At 42.1% G+C, this 21,897-nt stretch overlaps 1 protein-coding gene across 2 annotated transcripts in view; it reads right to left on the bottom strand.

Moving 5' to 3' along the window:
- Positions 1-484: 484 nt before the first annotated feature.
- Positions 485-21,897, bottom strand: part of LOC100481182 (antigen WC1.1) — a 50,871-nt gene continuing 29,458 nt past the window's right edge. Inside the window, exons 5-15 of one of the 2 annotated variants that reach the window (XM_011228697.3) lie at positions 12,621-12,713; positions 12,231-12,545; positions 10,812-11,126; positions 4,606-4,647; positions 4,201-4,515; positions 3,933-3,965; positions 3,260-3,397; positions 2,782-2,874; positions 2,410-2,493; positions 1,738-1,875; positions 485-704 (exon numbers count right to left, since the gene is read on the bottom strand). In XM_011228697.3, the coding sequence (XP_011226999.2) occupies positions 559-704; positions 1,738-1,875; positions 2,410-2,493; positions 2,782-2,874; positions 3,260-3,397; positions 3,933-3,965; positions 4,201-4,515; positions 4,606-4,647; positions 10,812-11,126; positions 12,231-12,545; positions 12,621-12,713 (1,712 nt within the window). In that variant the 3' untranslated portion in view covers positions 485-558. The remainder of the gene's footprint in view (positions 705-1,737; positions 1,876-2,409; positions 2,494-2,781; positions 2,875-3,259; positions 3,398-3,932; positions 3,966-4,200; positions 4,516-4,605; positions 4,648-10,811; positions 11,127-12,230; positions 12,546-12,620; positions 12,714-21,897) is intronic. The other variant, XM_034645814.1, reaches the window with a different exon arrangement.

Genomic DNA, 21,897 nt, shown 5'->3' with positions numbered 1-21,897 from the left:
CTGACTGAGCCAACCAGGTGCCCCGAATTGGATTTTTAATTGGCCCATGAAAATTTGGGCAGAATAGGGAAAGCTGTATCCATCCTCTCCCCTAGCCAACCTCCCATCCTCAACTTGGAAATTCCTACCCACGTGTGGTGCCTAGGAATTATTTAAAAACAGATGATACGCATCACAAGGAAGAGCATACATGAATGTTCAGGATTGGTTTTCTCCTGTGAGTTCATCTTGGTAAGAATGAGGGTATGAGTATGGACCAAGTTTAGAGTTTCTTGTCTAAGAAAGAGAGACTTGAATATTTGTGAACCCAGGCAAAGTAAGGCCTTGAGTAGCCTATAATGGAGGTAAGAAAACAGGTCAATATACTCACCTTGTATTTCCTTGGAGAGAAACTGTGAATCAAGATAAAACTTGCTAAATAATCAACAAAGCAAAAAGTACTTTATTCAAATATTTGATTTTAAGTAATTTCATATAATACAATTATAAGTCAGCAATGCTCTATTGCAATACAGGCAATTAGAAAATCTGAGGCCTTATCTCATTTTTAATGCAACATCATGGGAAAACCATGGTGGATGTTCCAAGGGCATTTAGTTCAACGTCATCATACCCAGGGTCCACTTCTTCCCCCTGGAGCAGCCAGGGGCTAGCTGCTTCTTTCCCAGAACCAGCTACCCCTCTAGAGAACTGTAGAGAAGAGCCTGAAACAGTAAAAAGAAGTTTGATTAGAACTGGGACAAAAGGACAGGACAGTACCCCATGGTGGAAGCAAGTCACGTAAGTCATGATGACAAAGCATTAAGTAATGTTCAAGGAGCTCAGACTATTTAATATAGTTACAGCAAAGATATATCAAGGTTATCCTATCAGGATCTAGTCCATCTGGGTCTCCGGGAAACACTGTTATCATGGGAGATCTATGGCCAACACAGGTGCTCTATGAAGACATGTTTCTCAGCAAAGAGATTGCCCAAGATTCGTAAGAAGGGACATGAAAATTTCTCCTTTCACAATTGACAGGTCTGAATTCAGAAAGAGAAGGACACAGAAGAACTGGAGAAATCTCAGGCCCTCACTGACAATCCAACTCTGCTCTTGACAGCCTTGACTTGTGCTCCCGAATGCCCACAAAAACAATCATAAGATCTTTCCATTGTTGCCACCTCCCCAAGGTCATGTGGGCCCTCCGATGGAAAAACACTCTTCTCTGGAGAATGAGTGTCTTCATTTGACCACTGAAATGTCTGGAACAGATTGGCCCTTAACTGCCCGCAAATTCAGACTATAATCCACCACCATGGTTTAATTTTCAAGGCTACCATATATCATAGACTGTACATATTAGTGTTAACATATGACTACAGTGCATCTCAAATTATCAAATGACTCACAATTTCCAGTACTGAAATATTTCTTAAATATTTAAATGCCTTTCACATATGAGACAGCACAAAAATGTTATCAGAACAGTTGTTCCAGTTTGGGACTTTGTAAACTAATCTATGTCTTAATGCAAGCACCTCAAAGATGAAGTTATGGAGACACAGATACCAAGAATACAGAGTGATTCTTCCTGCTCAGGGAATGTGACAGCATGAAAGAAAGGACGATGGTCAAAGGATATGAGATCATCTGAATTTTGAATCTGTAGGAAGGATCAGCAATGAGGAGCTCAAATTCACCCTTTCCAGGACAGAGACAAAAGATTACGAGAGATCAACTAGCCCCACTCACCAGTCTGAGAGGCCCTCATCCCATTCTCCTCTTCTGGGGGCACTTCCCCCTCGCTCATCCAGGAGGCAGGAGGAGCCACAGGCACTGGTACCTCTTCAGCATTATCATAATCCTCACTGGGGGCCTCAGTCCTCTGAGCTGGGGATTGTAAGGGCAGACAAGGGGGGTCAGATGGAACCACAGTAAATGGGTTTGCCTAGGTAATATCTAAAATCTCTTCTGCCGCAGAGATTCTGATGGCTGCTAAACGGAGGTGCTATATGCTCTGTGTTTTTAACAGGTCTTTTCCAAGGTCATATATTTCATTTTGATGTGTCCATAAATCAGAAAAATAATCCAAACATCTCAACACTTCCTGATTAAAACTACATATTTCAGAGAAACCCTTATAAAACTACATATTTCAGAGAAACCCTTACACCAATGTGTCTTACTAAAATATTTGGTCAGTTACACTTTCCAGATGTTATTTTTGAAAACAATGTGTATCTGTTGCAAGTGAATGAGGATGGTTCTGTGCACAGCCAGCCCAGCCTCACCACGAGGCACATCAGAGCAACCAGAGAAGGAGAGAGTCCCAGTCAAAGGAAGACTGTCCCTCTTGAATCTCACCTCTATGAAGGGAAGTCCCGTGCCCCCAGTACCCAGCCAAGGCAGATTCACCCCTACTACCTGGAACAGATTGAAAGTCACTATTGTCCTCACCGTCTTCGGTGTAATATGGCAGTTTAGTCACGGAGTCATCCGACAGGGCCCCTAATGTGGAGAAAAGTGTCACCAAATAAACAGAACACACCCTTTCACACCCGTGGGCTGTGGTTATGCTGAGAAGAGATGCTAGAGCACATGTGACTCCTGTCATATAAAGGGAAGGCTCAGAGCTCACCTGGGGCTCAGCAGGAACCCATCCTGCAGCCTCTGGAGGGGCTGCTTCTGTGAGCCTGGGGTAGATATGGGGTCTGCAGATTCTGAGAAGCCTTGACCCACAGACAGCAGGGGAGCTGACAACGAGAGGGTCCAGGAGGGCAAAGCAAGGATACACACCGGTGCTGCCCAGCAGATCTTCCTTCGTTGTCACAAGATAATCAATCTCCTCGTACACAGCTTCATCGAGAACATCTTCGAAACTGGGTAAGGCTGAGCAAACCACCAGCAAGTGAGAGATTGCCCCAAGTTCATCCCTGAACCAACAAGCTAATCGTTCTCCCCAGTGCTCACACATGGAAAAAACGTCAGGGCTTCCAGGACCCCTGTAGAGTCTCCGCATACCCCATGTACCATGTCTGCACCTCTCTCCCCCCGGTCTGACCCTGTATCCACAACTCAGCCCCTATTCTTTCTTGTCTCCCAGAGAAGCCATGACTTACAAGTGTTCAATCCTAAGAGCCTCTACAGATTCAGCCTTTAGATTTCATGTGGGGCAGATGGAGTTTTTCAAACACGGTCCCCCCCCCAAACACACCTGGCCCCATCTCCTGCCTCCACACACTTTCTATGTTACCCTGTACCCCCTGTAGCCCACCTCTGTGCTTTGCTCTCCATCTGTACATCTGAGTCACCAGGATGACGAGGACCAGGAAGAGAAGGGCCCCCAGGATGAGGCAGAGCATCTCTGACAGGGAGAAGTTGCCACGGACAAGATTTGGGCCTGGTCTGGTCCCTAAGGAGAATAAAGTCAGTAGGATTTGGAGAAGGGCATGGGCCCAGGGAAACTCCTTTAGCGTTTCCAGAGCTCCCTGGACAAGTCCCAGCCTCAGACATAACAGGATTGACTGCGACCCTGGTGGGCACTCCCCCAGGCCTGATCCTGAGATAAACTGAACTCCACTCCAGTAAGGTCCAAGGGAGAGCTGGGCCAAGTCACACAACTGCAGCCCACGTTCTTCAGGCTTCCCCAGACCAGAGCATCAAGCAACTCCTGGAATAGGCATCTAGCTGCAGAAGAGTGACACTCATGGTCAAATAGGTAAACCTTAGATTCTGTAACACAAGAACCAGCCTCCCTTGGCCGAAGGGCAAGGAAAATTTGAAGGGAAGAAGGGAAGCTTCCCCTAGGAAAATGCCCTAAGACCTCCCCACCAGGGATGGCTCCTCAGGATCTTTCTTTTTCTGAGTTGGCTAATTCTGTCAGATTCCACAGAACAGGTCCCAAGAATCTGAATATTCTCCCCTGCCTACAGATCGTGGCACTGTACCTGCTGTAGCGGGCAGCAGGAGTGTTCTTCCACCTGGAGAAAAACAGGAGTTTGCAGTACAGGAATTGGTCAGAGTGCAGGGCAGCCCATCTTCCCTACCTGAGCCCTGAAATCACCCCTCAGTTACCACAACATCAATGTAGAGACCACCCCCTCTCCTAGATCCAGGGCTGACAGCACCTAGATGCTTTCCGAATGCAAACTTCCCATTTTACCCTAGCCCACCCCATTGCCCCATCCTTGCTCCAGCTCAACCAGAGCCACTCACCAGAGCACCGCACTCCAGCATCCTCCTCATGCTTGCAGTTGTTCTGCCCCCAGGGTTCCGCAGCACAATCCCACAGGGAGGACTCCCTGCCCATGCACTGCACCTCATCCAGCCAGATGCTTCCATTTCCCGGCCCAAACGCCGCCTCCTGCAGGGCCTCCAGGGCAGAGCCACAGCCCAACTGCTGACACACCACCTCGGCCTCTGCCAGGCTCCAGGAGTCATCACACACTGTGCCCCAGGAGCCCTTGTGCCAAACCTCCACTCGCCCTGAGCACATCGTGTCTCCTCCCCTCAGTCGGAGCTTCTCTTTGTCTGAAAAGACAGCAGCACCTTCTGTTACTGCCCCTGCTGGGAAAAGGAGCCCTTGGGGGCCAACAGGGGAGGCAGGAGGGGCTGATGTACCTGTGCAGGGGGCAGCAGTTGGACAGCTCTTGGGTCTCACTCCTGCAGAAACAGACAAGGGGGAAAAGTGCTAGATCAGGGACAGCTGGGGGTGGTCCTGCCCCAAACAAGGTTATCTAGAGTGCTTGGCTCAGCCCAAATGACAAGTGAAAATAAGAGGTTTCGTAATTAATCTAATGAGCTGAGTTACTGAGACACTCACTAAGTCTTAGCCATTATCACCACCTGAAATTATTTCATCTGTTTACTTGTTTATCACTTTCCACATTCCACAATAAGTAAAACACAGACATGTGCATGCATACACACACACACACACAAGCTGCACAAGAGGAAAGACTTTGCACATCTTATTCATCTCTGTGTTTCTGCTATTAGGACAGTACCTGGTATATTGTATGCATTCATTCAACAAGTACGCATTGAGAAACTTTTCTAAATACATGTATAGGGGCTTGATAAATATTTATTGAATGATTGGGTGAATAAAATCCAGTAAAACATAATTCCTTTAAATTCTTGCTAATAAGTAAGATAATAAAGGAAATACAAATTGATATTAATGGTTTGTGGTAATAATAGTGGATATCTTTTTAATGTCCAGAATCACAGAAATAATTTGTATTCAATATTCCATTTATATTTTTAATGGGAAATTATATAACAGATTATAAACTTTTCTTATCTATTTTTCAGTATGACATGTGCACAAGCAAAGATTACTATATTAAGAGGATACTTTTTTTTAAAAGATTTTATTTATTTATTTGACAGAGAGAAAGACAGCCAGAGAGAGAGGGAACACAAGCAGGGGGAGCGGGAAAGGAAGAAGCAGGCTCCCAGCAGAGGAGCCTGATGTGGGGATCGATCCCAGGACTCTGGGATCATGCCCTGAGCCAAAGGCAGATGCTTAACCACTGAGCCACCCAGGCGCCCCTAAGAGGATACTTTTGGTAAAGAACTGGAATAGGAGGATTCAGAGAAAAATGGTCGAGTAGACAAATGGCTAAGTAGTAAGACAGAAATGTTGCATGATACTCAAATATACTGACAAAAACTACATGGAGAGAGGACACAGATAACAAATATGGGATGATAAAAAAAAAAACCACACGAAAAGTGAAACCAAAGGAAAAACAGAAATTTGAATCAATACAAGAAAACAGAAGTATACATGGTACTTATCATAAAATATCAGAATTGGCATATCCTTTCCATATCATCCTATCCAACTTTCTACCCTATGAACATTTCAGCAAATGATGGCAGGACCTCATTTGGGTAGTTGTTCCTTTTCAGGACTGGAGACTTCAGTATCACTCAACTCATCATGTTTGATTGTAGAAAATTATCATCAATATAAGGTCTTATAGTTTAATATCCCTTTGGCTTTCCACGGGAACAAGAAAAGAATGTGAGGAAAGAGAAGCAAGGAAGGGAGTAAGCATCTGCCTTTGAAATATCTATCACCACACTCTCCCTTGGCTGTGGATTTCAGGCAACTCCTAGAGTATCCAAGATATACCTGAGCTGGCAGGGATGGGGGAGGGGGGACCAAGGAACTGGAAAAGAATGTTCAGGGAAAGGAAAACACTGTGAAAATGAAAAAAAGTAAGGGAGGGAGGGAAGGAAGAAGGCATAGAGGAAGGAAGGCATAGAGGGAAGGAGAAAGAAACCACGAGAAAAGCAACTGTTACACTTATTTCAGAGTTCAATATTTTAGCATGAGACATGAGTTTTCTAAGTTTATTGATTTGGGAGCTTCTATATTATTTGGCTTTAGTTCAATACTCCAGTTTTTAAAAAATCCAAGCATTTTCTATCTAGATATGAAGAAGACAATCGAAAAGAGTTAGTTCTCAGAAGTAATTTGTCAATATCTATTAAAATTTGTGTGTGTGTATATTCTTTGATCTAATAATATCAACATGCAGAGTAATCCTATGGTAAACAACTACATGTGCAAAAATATTTATCATGGGAGAGGGAGGAGAATCACCACGAGCTGCTCGAGGATGAAGGTTATAAGGGGGCAGGTCTATATTGTTTATAAAGGGAGAAAATCAAAACCAATCAGACTATTGGTAAATAGGTAAATGGTTACACGAACTGGACTAGCTATCTCTGATGAATGAAATATTATACTATTGATTTACAAATGAGTTAGGTCTACCTGGAGGAATATCCATGATATATTAAGCAATAGAAGCCAATATAACAGTAATGTGTGTGATATAATTCCAATTTGGTAAAATCAAATAAAATCAAATAACAAGACACCATCAACATAAATCCTTTAAGGGTATATGAGTTTGGATATGTTTCGATGAAAATGGATGATTTTTGAAAGCTGTACTTACCAGTCCATTAATCCTGTTTACAGCAGGAGGGTACAAATAGACAAGGAGTCATGGGATATGATTAATTTCTCTCTATGTATTTTTATGTATGTGTTCCCTGCTTACAATAAGTAAGCAGAGTTCTTGTAGTTTAAATGAACAAGAAAGGACCTGGTCTCCCTCTAAACATAAAAGAAACTGGTAGAAAGGACACAATGTCCCTAGTGCCAAGCTTGGTACAACCCCAGCAGGAGCAGGTGTCACTGATTAAGAAAAGAAACGCAGAGACAGGCAAAAATGAATATAAGGGAAGGTGTTGGCCACCCCATCGTAACTCCAGGTTTCTTTTACTTGACAGTATTGTTCATTCTCTGAGGGACCATCACAAGTCGAGATACCTTTATGCTACTTGTAATTAGAATGGACCCAAATCTGCCTCCTTGTAACCCCCATCCATCAGCTGGCATCGTGCCCCCTGCATCAGCTAGTTCATGGTGATTCTTCTTCTTCTTCCATGGCAAAGTCCTTCAAAGGTCAACAATCAAGTTACATTTATTCTGGCATTTCTGCTAATTAGCCTAATTACAGACTTCCTATGATATGGTTTCCAGTTGTTTTTGCACTAGAGACACATAACCCCAGACAATGAAGTGTTCCAGTGTCACTTCTAAACATAGGTCAACCTATTTCGCAACAACAAATTAATCCAGCTGGTAATTAAAATAAATCTATTTCCAGCATCGAATACCACATTTCAGCACCTTACTTCTCACTCTTTGCCCTTCACAGTTTCTCAAAAGTGTTGTATACATTTCTAACCATCACCTTATTGATACTTTTATTTAGGGTTTCTACCCCACCTCAAAAATGTTCTCATTCAACAGTCAATAACATACAATGCTCTAAATCTGTTAGGTATTTTTCAGCTCAAGTGTTCTTGAAGCCTCAGTAGAATTTAACATATATAACCGTCCCCATTTCCTCGAAAAACACAGTATTGTTTGGGTTCTTATTTCTCTGTCTCCTCGGCATCAGACTCCATGTCAGTTCACAGAGTGTACTAGCTTTTAAAAGTTAGTGTTCCTTGAGGCTTGTCCTAAGGGCGTTTATATTCCCAGTGAACTCAACCACTCCCATCTAACAATCAATGAGGTGGAGTGACTGTCAAGAGACCAAAAAAAAAAAAAAAAAAAATGAGAAGGAAAGAGAAGAGAACGTGCTGAACACTGCTGAAAGCTCATGAACAGTGGGGAGAGAAAAGTCTGCTACATTTCATTACCTTACCAGTTCAGAGCAATTGTGGGCCCTAACACTTAACTAGATGAGTTGAGAAGAGTAGAAGAGGGAAAATTGTGAAGACCATGAGTGGTTACTGACCATACTTTCAGAAACCTGGCTGTGAAGGAGAGAGAAGAGGGATGGGCAGTAGTGAGGAAGTCAAGGAAGACTGTTTGTTCAGGTATTTTTCAAGATGTGAGACACACAAACCCATGTATACGTTGATAAGAATAAACCAGGAGACAGGGGGAGTCGATGGTGCAAGGCAGAGGGAATAGAAGTGAAGAGTTGGACAAGTGAAGTTAGGATCCACAGTCTGAGCAGAAAAGCTGGCCTAATACAAGGACTGAGGCCACTGATCCAGGAGGCCAAGTAAGTACAGAATGTGCCCAGAGACCACAGGTAAGTAGATTTCGTGAAAGCGAGATGAGCAGTTCGCAGTTGACTATTCTAATTTCTCAGTGAGGTAACAGGCAAGATCATGATTTGAGACAGATGGTGGAGATCGGGTGTTGACAAAGTGAGGAGCGCAGAAAATGTGTAAACTACAGTTTTAAAGATAGGCAAGCACACATATTGAAGTACATCAGTACTCAGATACACAGTGGAACACCCACTAGAGATTGTGTCCATGATTTCAAAAGCAGACTAGCAACTTGACTGCATGTTATTTTCCCGCCTTTGTCTTAGTCCAGTGCAGACAAGAAGTACTCAGGTAGTTGACTTTAACTAGGTCTGGAGTTTTCCAGGTAAGGTTGACAAAGAGGGGGCGAGGGAGTTGAATAAATTAAAGGAGAATGATTATAATGTTGGATCATATTATCTAATCTGGCTAAGAAAAAAATATGCAGACATGAGGAGAGTAGAAAGGCAAGAAAAACTAATAGGGGAAAAGATTGGGCATCTCTGTGAGGACAAGAAATTATTTGAAACCGAGCATTCTGGGTTAAGAGCCACAAGGATAAGAAGCATTGATCAGAGAACGGAATAAAGAAATCAAGATTTTGAGTTGAACAGTTATTGGTGGTCAGTGGTGTATACATAGGCAGAGATAGGATGGAAGAAAAGGTGCTTAGAAATAAAGAAGTCAATGAACTGAGAAGCCAGGATGTTGCCTCAGTTGTGTTTAAGGAGGTTGAAGTAAGTACCAGTGGCTCCTGAAGTAAGACAGAGATGAGGACCCTGGTGAGCCTCGTGCTGCAGTCTTCAGTGGACAAGGTAAAGTGACCAGAAGGTTAGGGTGATGACAGCAACAAGTGGAAGTACTGAGCGGTATTGCCTCATGGCGTGGATTTCACGTAGCTGGATGTTGAGAGGAGGGACAGAAGAGGAATTGTTGAAAATGACAACTGAGGCAAGAAGTATACTTATTTCAGGTCTCAGCCCAGAGAAATGTGTATTGAGAGGGGAAAAAAAGAGCCTCCAATTGACCCAGAAATCAGTGTTTTCAGGGAAAAGTCAGGTTTTGATCAGAACACGAAAGTGAAGGGAACTTTGAGGGTTTAAGAGAGTTTGAAGATGATGGGTTCCAAATTCCAGCAGGTTCTGCAGAACAATTGGGAGAGTGAGATGAGGGGGACAGATTAAGCACGTGGTAGTTAATGAAAGGCCCAGAGGATAAAGGATCAGTCCTGAAAACTGATATCCTTAGGGCCTCTTAGAAGGGAGAAATTGAAGCAGAAAGTCATGGGGACATGAGGCCACTGACTTCTCAGCAGTTCTCCATGATGAGGTAAACAAATTCCTCTTTAATAGGACTATTTCCCTTGGTCCTGCCTCAGAGAGGTCTCTAGTTCTGCTCATCATTCCAGGAGAACCCTGCGTCCCTCTCCCTCACCCTTTTCTGCTCTGGCCACGATGGGATTTTCTCAGTGCCTCAAGGATGCCATGCTTCCTTCCACCGCAGTATGTACACTGACCCAAGTGATCCTTCCCCCTTTTCCTCTGAGGAGCTCTTTTCACCCTTCCGCTTTCCATCTAAGTATGATTTCTTCTTTTACCCCAATTCCACACTTCCTCAGCACTTTCTAACTCTTCATGAAATTTCTGCCTAATGAGAGTTTTCAACACTGGACAGTAAGCTCTGTGATGGTGGAGACTACATTTTCTTCTCTTCTCCATCCACCTGCCTGCAGCATAAATTTGGGCCTACAAGGCACTCAGTTACTATCTACCAACAGACTGACTGGAGAACCAGTCGGATTGGTGTCGATTGGTGTCTGGCATTCCAGAGTAAAATACCATCAGCTTAAGAGACAAAACAATCAGGGTTAATTCCTTACTTGGCCCCTTATTTACTTTAACAGGCTGGGATATCACTTAACTATTCCTGATTAACAATTGCCTAGAAAGTTTATCGGGTATTGCTTATGTTCAATGCAATCCTTCTGGTATTTACCATGTCAACTGCTATTGACACCAGTTTCCTTTTTTCCTGTGAAACAAGATTGGAACATGTAAATTAAATAATCATCCAAACTTCATGTTGTAGTCTTATCTTAAATTCATTCCTTAGGTTTGAAGATAGAAATCTCACTAACGACATCCTACTGGACTGGGAGAGACACATAGAAACAGACAGTAAGTTACCTGCACATGAAATATAAGCTTCCTCTTTTGAAGAGCATGAGTTGTGTCTCCAGGGGTCGGAAGGACATTGCCAGAGAAAGGAATCAGTTTTCTGACACTGGATTCGATCCACCCACCGAAGTCTAGAACCTTCCCTGGGAACTATGGAAGAATTGAGGGTCCCACTGTCTCCACAGCCAAGCTGCCGACAGATGATGGACAAGGTGATATCTGCCATGAGGCTATGGCAGACACTGCCCCAGGTCCCGTTGTAGAAAACTTCCAGCCATCCAGCACACTCCTGGTCCTCACTCACCATCCTGAGCTTCAGGAAGTCTAAATTGAAACGAGAGAGAGAGGGGGAAACAGTCCACAGTAAACATTCTACTCAACAATCTTGATTTTTTTCTCCATGCCAGTGATTATGAACACTCATCGCTGACTGCTGAAGAAGCACCCACTAGGTGGCAAGACTGAAACTGATCTCCCTTTTACCTGATTTTGTGTGTCTGTGTTTCCATTTCCTCCATAATGATGCAGTAGAATGTGAACAGATAGGAATACCCACCTGGGCACTCTACACAGAGGGAAAACTGAATCCTGTTTCCTGACAAAACTCCTGACACAGTATGTGAAAGGAAGTGTGGAAAGTGGGGTGGTAGGCAGAATAATGGCCCCCCCAAAGGTGTTGTATAAATATGTTACTTTACGTGGCAAAGGAGACTTTACAGATGCAATTAAGATAAGGACCTTGGGATGGTGAGATTAACCTGGAGTAGTGTGGATTAATCAGGTGAGCCCAAATGCAATCACATCCTTAGACCTACTATCCTTAAAAATGGGAAATCTTTCCCAGCTCCAGTCAGAGGGAAACACGACTACAGAAGAATGGTCAGAGGGAGGCAGTGCTGTCAGCCCGGAAAAGAAAGAAAGGGAGCTACCTGCGAGCCAGTGAATGCACACGGCCTTAAGAAACTAGACAAGACAGGAAAAAGGAATCTCCCCCGGAGCCTCCAGAAAGAATGCAGCCTGTTGACACCTTATTTTAGCCCAGTGAGACCCTTGTTGGACTTCTAACACACAAAACTGTAAATTAATAAATTTGTGTTGTTTCTACCACTAATTCCGTGGTAATGCATTTCGACAGTAGTAGGATTTCAAGACTTTACCACCGTAGAGAACTGAAGAGAGGGCCCTGCTTTCGAATAGAAACTGTAGGAAATGGCTCTATCAGGAGCTCTTGCTGAGAAGAAAGGACCTGAACCTCAGCTGCCACAGGAGGAAAAGAAAGCACCTAATCTTCGTATGGAGAAAGACAGGCAGTGTGGAAGAAAGTCTTCTTCTTCTCTGGCCCTTTCAGCAACACCACCCAGGGCTCAGACTCCCCTCCTCCAGAGCCCCCAGCTCCTCACGCAACCTATGGACAGCACGCGGGCAGACCTGAGCAGATGACCCCTGCATCTTCCTTGTGTCTGCAGTCGTGCTGCCCCCAGCCCCGGGAAGGGCACTTCCAAATGTGGGACTCCTTTCCTGTGCATTTCAGGTCGTCCAGCCAGATACGGTCTGATCCCTCCCCGAAGTGAGCAGACACCGTGGCATTGAGGGCTTCTCCGCAGCCCAGCTGTCTGCACACTACGTGGGCATCGCTCAGGTCCCAGCTGTCATCACAGATGGTGCCCCAGGAGCCCTGGTGAAGGATCTCCACTCTGCCGGCACAGGCACTGCCGCCGTCCACCAGGCGGAGCTGTCTGCGATCTGAGGAGAGAATCATGCCATTGGAGCATTTCACAGGAAATCAGAAGGGCTTTCTGGTCCCCTGGGACCCCTCACCTGAGCAGGTGGCAGCACTCTCCTGAGAGGCTGCAGAGCCTGCAGGTTCAGACACAGAGTCGTTGCACTGGGGCAGCACCTGGGTTTGGTTTCCTGCAGAAACAGCATGGTCAGAGGGTTAGTAGGGTTGAAGAACAGGAAACTGAATTAGACTCAAGAGTAACCTAGTGCTGGGGTCTGAGATGAAAGCTATAACATAGCAGTAATGTTACCGTAATTTTAGATTTCACCTCTTTATGGAAAGTTCTGCTTCGGACAATGCCAAATTTGTTTCAAGCCAAGTGCTATACTAGAATGAATTTTTGAAAGTGGGGATGTATCAGTGCTGCTTGAAAGAGGTGAAGAGCTACCAAGGCGGTGAGAATTTTTGCAGTCTTGCTCTAAGAGAAAAGTAAAGGGCAGAAGTGAGCCACTTTCCCCTCGAGGCCATTGTCAATTCAAAGATTATAGCTAAGAGGCTGAAAAGTTCAGCAGAGGTTTTGCCAGACTCATAGGACTCAGAGGGTACAAAGTATAATTCAGGGCCAGCCAAGGAGGAGACATCCTGATAACCAGAGCCTGTGTACCATAGAAGGAAAAGTGAAGTAAAAGTAGACTGTCCCTCAGAGGGACAGATGTCCAGTGTCTAATTGCTTCAGTTCCCTTAAATAAGGTGATCTGTCCATAAACGGGTGACAGGAGGACCCAAAATAAAATCCTTTCTGCAGGATTTCTGTAATTTTTCATCTAAGATGTCTGTCAATCAAAAATACTCAGGAATAGGGGTGCCTGCCTGGCTCAGTCTGTAGGGCATGCAACTCTTGATCTCAGGGTTGTGAATTTGAGACCCAGGTTGGAGGTAGAGGTTACATTAAAATAAATTAAAAATTAAAATCTTTTAAAAAAATACTCAGGCATAAAAGAGAAGAGATTTGACAAAAATCCAGGAGGATAAAGAGGCCCTAGAAAAAAAATTTACAGGGCATCCAGTTATTGGAGTAACCTGACAAGGAGTTTAAATTACCATGATTGAAATGTTCAGGGAATTAAACAAGGTAGAATTTTGAAAGAGAAATATTAACAAGAAATCAAATAAAAATTCTAGAAGTGAAGAAGTCACTAGTTGAAATAAGAACTCAAAGGGTGAGTGTAATAGCCCATTAGATCAGCACAAGATAGAAATAGTAAAAAGGAAAATCAGAAGGAAATACACAAAATGAAGCCCAGAAAGACCAAAAAGTGGAAAATATAAGCAAGGACATAAAGACATGCTGAAAAGCTCTAACATTCGTATTTACTAAGTCCTAGATACATAAAGGCACAGTGGACTTCATTGTAAGCAATGGAATGCAGTGAATGTAGAACTACTTGACTTTCAAAACTAGGTCAGATGGGTATTAAGGAGGGCACGTATTGCATGGAGCACTGGGTGTTATACTCAAGTAATGAATCATGGAACTTTACATCAGAAACCAGGGATGTACTGTATGGTGACTAACATAATATAATAAAAAAAAATTATTAACAAAAAAAATTAAAATTAAAAAAAAAAAAAACTAGTTCAGAAAAGTCAGGCAGCCTCCCCTGAACTCACTTAGGACATTTGCTTCCGGGGAAATCTACCCTGAGGAGACTGTCGTGCTGGAGAGACTTATCAGACGCAGGTGCTCAGGTCAGCAATCCACCTGAACATTCCAGCTGCCAGACGTGTCAATGAACCATCCTGGATTCCCAGCTCGGTGGGGTCTACAGACGACTTCAGCCTCAGCTGATGCCTGAATGCAACCTCGAGAGAGACCCCAAGAGACAACTGCTGATCCGAGCCCTTCCCAAATTCCTTATTCAGGAAATAATGGGCAAAAGTAAAAAGGAATTTTAAGCTGCTAAGTTTGGGGGGAAATTTTGTTATGCAGTAATAGGAACCAGAAAACTTACACTTACCATAATACTAAGTATTTACTGAAGACAAATGAAACGTTTGTCTTCAAAAGGACTTGTATATGCATGCTCGTGGTATCTTTATCCGTCATAGCCCAAAACTGTGATGCCACCTGAAACAGGTGACATTGCCTTTGGAACACAGAGGCAGAAGCTGGATGGGCTGGGGCAATGCTGTCAATGAGGACTTAAAGGGCATAAGAAAAATGTGACTGGAAGCTGGAGGGGAAATGAGCAGTGATCTGTGTTATTTAAATTAAAGTGGTTGCTGTACATGACTAGATTTGGAAGTAATTTGTAATGCAATAGTAACCAGAAAATACCTTCAGTCTCAGTAACTAAGAGCAAACAAGCAAAATCAGTAAGTAAATATTTATTTACCTCAAACCCACAGAATACACATTATTCCCAGGGTATACAGATCATTTAGCAAAGCTGATCACGTGTTATTTTAAAAAATGAGATTTAAAAAATTTTCAAAGGGCTGAAATAATTAAAAATATGTTTTTTGACCAAAGTAGAAGCACATGATTCATAGTGTGCAACAAGGTAAGGAAGATTGGTGTTCAGTGATTGACTTTGCTAATATTTTAATATTTTAGGTTTCTACTTTGAAAAAGGCCAAATTCCAATTTGCATTCAGGCAGGATGGCATCTAATACCAATTTATCATGCTTCCACAAGATTTAACTCTCCTCATTATGGCCACAACTCAAATTGGAAAGAGAGTCTACATAATTGGCCTGTATTCTTTAAAAATGTTGATGTCATATAATACAAAGCAAGATTCAGGAAGTGAAAAAGCGAGAAGGAAGATTAGAGAAGACTAAAACAATATGACAAGTGAATGCAGAATATTTCCTTAAATTCTTTTTTTGTTGTGAAGTATGCATTTGGGACAGCTGGGAAATTCAGAATCAGGCATATGAATAGGATAATAGAATTATAACAATAGTAATCGATCAAGAGATGAATGGATAAAGATGTGCCATATATATAATGTAATATAACATTCAGCCATAAGAAAGAAGAAAATCCTGCCATTTGGGACAACATGGATGGAAAATGAGGGCATTACACTAAATGAGATAAACCAGAAAGAGAAAGACAGGTATTACATGATATCATTTTTGTGTAGAATCTAAAAAAAATCAAAATCAGTATGATGCTCAGTGAAACAAGTCAGTCAGAGAAAGGCAAATACCATATGATTTCACTCATATGTAGGATTTCAGAAACAAAACAGATGAACAAAGGGGAAGGAGAAAAACAGAGAGAGAGAGAGGGAAGCAAATCATAAGACTCGTAACTATAGAGAACAAACAGGACTGATGGAGGGAGGTGGGCAGGGCGATGAGCTAAACAGGTGATGGGCATTAAGGAGGTCACCTGTGATGAGCACTGGGTATTGTGATGAATCACTGAATTCTAATCCTGAAACCAATATTACACTATATGTTAACTAACTAGAATTTAAATAAAAATTTGAAAGAAAAACAAAATCAGAATTATAGAAATGTGGACTAGAATAACTGTTGCCAGACGCTGTGCAGTGAGGGAAATAGGGAGAGTTTTGTAAAAACGTACAGACTTCCAGTTATAACATAAATCTGTTCTGAGGGTCTCATGCATAACATAGTGACTATAGTTGATAACACTGTATTGTATAATTGAAATTTGCTGTAAGAGTCAAATTAATGTTCTCATACACACAGAGAAAAGATCAATTTTTGAGGCCATGGCTGTGTTAATTAACTAGAATGGGGGGAATCCTGTTACAATGTTTATGTATATCCAATCACCTCATTGTATACTTCAAATGTCTTAAAATTTTGTCAGTTATACTTCAATAAAGCTGAAATTTAAAAATTTTTGGCTAAAAAATGATTACATTTTGATTGAGACTGGAGTTAATCTACCGATGAACTTTGAGGTAACTGATTTCGACTGTATTTAGTATTTTCAATTCATTTATATGGTGTATCTGTCCATTGTTTACATCTTTAATCTCTCTTGGAGATCTATAATGTTTTTAACTAGATTTTCTCCCTGGTGTTTTATGTTTTTTATCTTATCATGAGTAGTACAGCTTTTTATTTTATCTTCTGTGTATTGGTACTATTTACTAATATTAATTAAAAGGGTTTTTTTTGCTCTCTTTTGTACATGATTTTGTATCCAGCAATGTTATAATTAGACTGTAACTTCTAATAATCTAACTATAGATTCTTTTGGGATTTTAGCACTTATGCATTTTTTGCAATCATGTTGTAAGTTTTATTTCTTCCTTTTTAGTTCTTATACTTTTTTTTTTACTTCTAGTAAATTGTTGGATAAACATGGTTAATAGATACTAATATCATGTCCCTAATCCCAGGGAAAAGTATTTCAATATTTCACCATTAGTGTGAAATTTGCTCTGGATTTTTGTTATATGATCCTTAACAGACTGAATAGAGTTACTTCTATTATCAATATGCTAAGACATGTCATCATGCATAGTTATTTAATCTTTCCAAATGCCTTTCCACATCTGATGAAAAGATTATGTGATTCCCTTTTTGTTTAGTTTTGTTAATTGATGTGTCTTATACTAACTGCATTTCTACAACAAACTCTGATTGTGGCATATTGATTTTCGTACAACTCTGGATGCAGTTTGCTAACATTTACTTCATGAATTCTGAATCCATATAGAAAAATTGGTCTGTAATTCACATTTCTTTTAACATCCCAGTCGGGGGGTGCCTGGGTGGCACAGTTGTTAAGCGTCTGCCTTCGGCTCAGGGCGTGATCCTGGCGTTCTGGGATTGAGCCCCACATCAGGCTCCTCTGCTGGGAGCCTGCTTCTTCCCTCCCACTCCCCCTGCTTGTGTTCCCTCTCTCGCTGGCTGTCTCTCTCTGTCAAATAAATAAATAAAATCTTAAAAAAAAAAAAATAACATCCCAGTCGGATTTTTATATTTGTGGTCCTTTCTGATATCCACATGATTCTTGCAACTTTTCTGTAAGTTTGTGTTTATTTAAAAATAAAAAGTTTAATACATAGGAAAAAAGAATTAACACCCAATCTCCCAAAGAATTAAAAAAGAGAGAGAATAATTCCTACCCCACTTATAGGAGCTGGAAAAGTATGTCTGTAGAAGGTGGTAAGCTCAAGAACCTCTTATGCCACCATCTTGGACTAGATCATCAAGCTTTTTTTGGTGAAAAATGACAAGCTAATTCTAAAATTTATATGGAAAAGACCAAGAATGATCAACACACTTGAGAAGAAAAACAACCAAGTTAGAGGTGTAACTTTACCACATATCAAGACATACTACAAAGTTAGAGTGATTACTGAACTGTCAGAATAGACGATGATACAAGAGATTAGAGTCCAGAAAAAGACTCAGACATAATGTAGACTCATTTTGACAAAGGTGGCACTGCAGTGGGGAAAAGTGTCTTTATGGGAAAGGATTCTGAGTCTTTTCGATATCCATATAAAAATATGAAATTTGATGCCTATCACATATGAAAATCAAATCCAGGACTATACAATTATATGTGAAATAAAGATAACTAAACCTTTGAGGAATATCTTCAGGATCTTAAGGTAGACAAAGTTGTCTTCAAAAGGACATAAGAAGCACTATATGCAGATCTAGGAGTTAAGATGGCAGAGGAGTAGGGGTCCCCTTTTTCAGCCGGTCCCCTGAGTCGAGCTGGATAGGTACCAGACCATCCTGAACACCCACGGAATCAGCCTGAGATGCAGGAAGATACATCTGGATCTCTACAAATGAACATCTCCAGCACTGAGTATTGAGGTATGAAGCCGGGAGCTATGAAGCCACGCACAGATATTGGAAGATAAACAGAAGGGGGAGGGAGCCACTGCGATCGGGCACCGGGAAGCGGTAGCCACCTGCACGGGGAGCGGGTGGACTCGAGGACTGGCACCCACGAGAGAGCAGACTGAGACCGTGAGCCAGGGAATGTGGGCCACCAGACTGAAACGGAGCTCCGGTGCGCTCACTGGAACCAGACTGAGACCGGGACCTCCGGAGCGTGCGGGGGCGGCTGGCGGCTGGCGGCTGGCAGTGTTAGAAACACAAAGGACAGAGACACGCCGGCCCTGGAAGCGAGGGCTGGGATGCCAGCTGTGGGGCGCACATCCCAGGATGCTGCGGGGTTGAGCAACAGCAACAGAAACAGAGTTAAAGTGGCCAGAACATCAGTGGAAAACAGTCTGCAATCCCTCTGTTCTGAGACAGAGGCTGAGATTCGGCCACTGCTGCTCTGACTCTCAGAAGAGGCACAGCAAACCACCAGGGAAAGCCACCAGAGAACAAAAGCCTGGAAATACCGGCTCACAGTGTGCCCATCCCCATCCCCCCTCGCAGGGGACATGGAGACTCTACCCAAACAGGGTTGCCTGAGTATCAGCGTGGCAGGCCCCTCCCCCAGAAGGCAGGCTGAAAAATCAAGAAGCCCACATCCCTAAGATCCCTATAAAACAAGTGCACACTGCCTGGGTCCTGGTCAATAATTTGGGCTCTAGACAACCCCGCAACCCCTCCTCATCAGAATGACGGGAAGGAGAAATCCACCCCAGCAAAGAAAAGACAATGAGTCGGTGGCCTCTGCCACAGAACTAATGGATATGGATATAACCAAATTATCAGAAATGGAGTTCAGAGTAACAACGGTCAAGATGATGTGTAGACTTGAAAAAAGTATTAACGAAAATGTTAATGAGAATATAGAATTTCTAAGGGCGGAAATGAGAGCGAATCTGGCAGAAATTAAAAATTCTATGAATCAAATGCAGTCAAACCAAGATGCTCTGATGGTCAGGGTGAATGAGGCAGAAGAACGTATTGGCGAATTGGAAGATGGGTTAGTAGAAGAGAAAGCTAAAATAGAATCTCAACTTAAAAAAATCCACATGCAAGAATGTAGGTTACAGGAGATTACTGACTCAATGAAACATTCCAATGTCAGAATCATCGGCATCCCTGAGGGGGTGCAGAAAAACAGAGGTCTAGAAGAGATATTTGAACAAATTGTAGCTGAAAACTTCCCTAATCTAGCAAAGGAAACAAACATTCGTGTCCAAGAGGCAGAGAGGACCCCTCCCAAGCTCAACCATGACAAACCTATGCCACGTCACGTCATAGTGCAATTTGCAAATATTAGATCCAAGGATACAGTATTGAAAGTGGCCAGGGCAAAGAAATTTCTCACGTACCAAGACAAAGGTATCAGGATTACGTCAGACCTGTCTACAGAGACCTGGAATGAGAGAAGGGTTGGGGGGGCATTTTTAAAGCTCTTTCAGAGAAAAACATGCAGCCAAGGATCCTTTATCCAGCAAGGCTGTCATTCAGAATGGATGGAGAGATAAAGACCTTCCAGAATCGCCAGTCATTGACCAATTTCGTAACCACGAAACCAGCCCTACAGGAGATATTAAGGGGGGTTCTATAAAAGTAAAAAGGCCCCAAGAGTGATACAGAACAGAAAGTCACAGTCTATAGAAAGACTTTACTGGCAACATGGCATCATTAAAGTCATATCTCTCAATAATCAGTCTCAATATAAATGGCCCAAGTGCTCCCATAAAATGCTACAGGGTTGCAGATTGGATAAAAAGACATGACCCATCCATTTGCTGTCTACAAGAGACTCATTTTGAACCCAAAGATGCATCCAGACTGAAAGTAAAGGGATGGAATACCATCTTTCATGCCAATGGACCTCAAAAGAGAACTGGGGTAGCAATTCTCATATCAGACAGCTGGATTTTAAGCTAAAGACTATAGTTAGAGATACAGAGGGGCACTATATTATTCTTAAAGGATGTATCCAACAAGTGGATATGACAATTATAAATATATATGCCCCCAACAGGGGAGCAGCAAGATACACAAGCCAACTCTTAACCAGAATAAAGAGACATATAGATAAAAATACATTAATAGTAGGGGACCTCAACACACCACTATCAGCAATAGACAGATCATCTTAGCAGAAAATCAACAAAGAAGCAAGAGCTTTGAATCCAATACTCGGCGAGTTGGACCTCATAGATATATATAGAACACTACACCCCAGAACCAAAGAATACTCATTCTATTCTAATGCCCATGGAACATTCTCAAGAATAGATCATATTCTGGGACACAAAACAGGTCTCAACTGATACCAAAAGACTGAAATTATTCCCTGCATATTCTCAGACCACAATGCTTTGAAATTGGAACTCAACCACAAGGAAAAATTTGGAAGAAACTCAAACACTTGGAGACTAAGAACCATCCTGCTCAAGAATGACTCGATAAACCAGGAAATCAAAAAACAAATTAAACAATTTATGGAGACCAACGAGAATGAATACACAACGGTCCAAAACCTATGGGATACTGCAAAGGCAGTCCTAAGGGGGAAATACATAGCCATCCAAGCCTCACTCAAAAGAATAGAAGAATTTAAAATGCAGTTTTTATATTCTCACCTCAAGAAGCTGGAACAGCAACAGAGGAACAGGCCTAATCCACGCACGAGGAAGCAGTTGACCAAAATTAGAGCAGAAATNATTAGAGCAGAAATCAGTGAATTAGAAATCAGAAGTACAGTAGAGCAGATCAACAGAACTGGAAGCTGGTTCTTTGAAAGAATAAATAAAATTGACAAACCACTGGCAAGACTTACCCAAAAGAATAGAGAAAGGACTGAGATTATTAAAATTATGACTGAAAAGGGAGAGGTCACGACCAGCACCATTGAAATTGCAAGGATTATTAGAAACTTTTATCAACAGCTATATGCCAAAAAACTAAACAATCTGGAAGAGATGGAGGCCTTCCTGGAAACCTATAAACTACTAAGACTGAAACAGGAAGAAATTGATTTTTTTAAACAGACCAATTAATTATGAAGAGATTGAAACAGTGATTACAACCTTCCAAATAATAAAACTCCAGGCCCAGACGGTTTTCCTGGGGAATTCTACCAAACATTCAAAGAAGAAATAATACCTATTCTCCTAAAGCTATTTCAAAAAATAGAAACAGAAGGAAAGCTACCAAACTCATTCTATGAGGCTAATATTACCTTGATCCCCAAACCAGGCAAAGACCCCCTCAAAAAGGAGAATTACAGACCGATTTCTCTAATGAATATGGATGCCAAAATCCTCAACAAGATCCTTGCTAATAGAATCCANTCAAAATTCTCAACAAGATCCTGGCTAATAGCATCCAACAGTGCATTAAAAGAATTATCCATCATGACCAAGTGGGATTCATCCCTGGGATGCAAGGGTGGTTCAACACTCGCAAATCAATCAATGTGATACATCATATCAATA

The sequence above is a fragment of the Ailuropoda melanoleuca genome, chromosome 16, assembly GCF_002007445.2.
Source record: "Ailuropoda melanoleuca isolate Jingjing chromosome 16, ASM200744v2, whole genome shotgun sequence".
Classification (NCBI taxonomy): Eukaryota; Metazoa; Chordata; class Mammalia; order Carnivora; family Ursidae; genus Ailuropoda; species Ailuropoda melanoleuca.
This window is presented reverse-complemented; position numbering and strand designations above follow the sequence as displayed.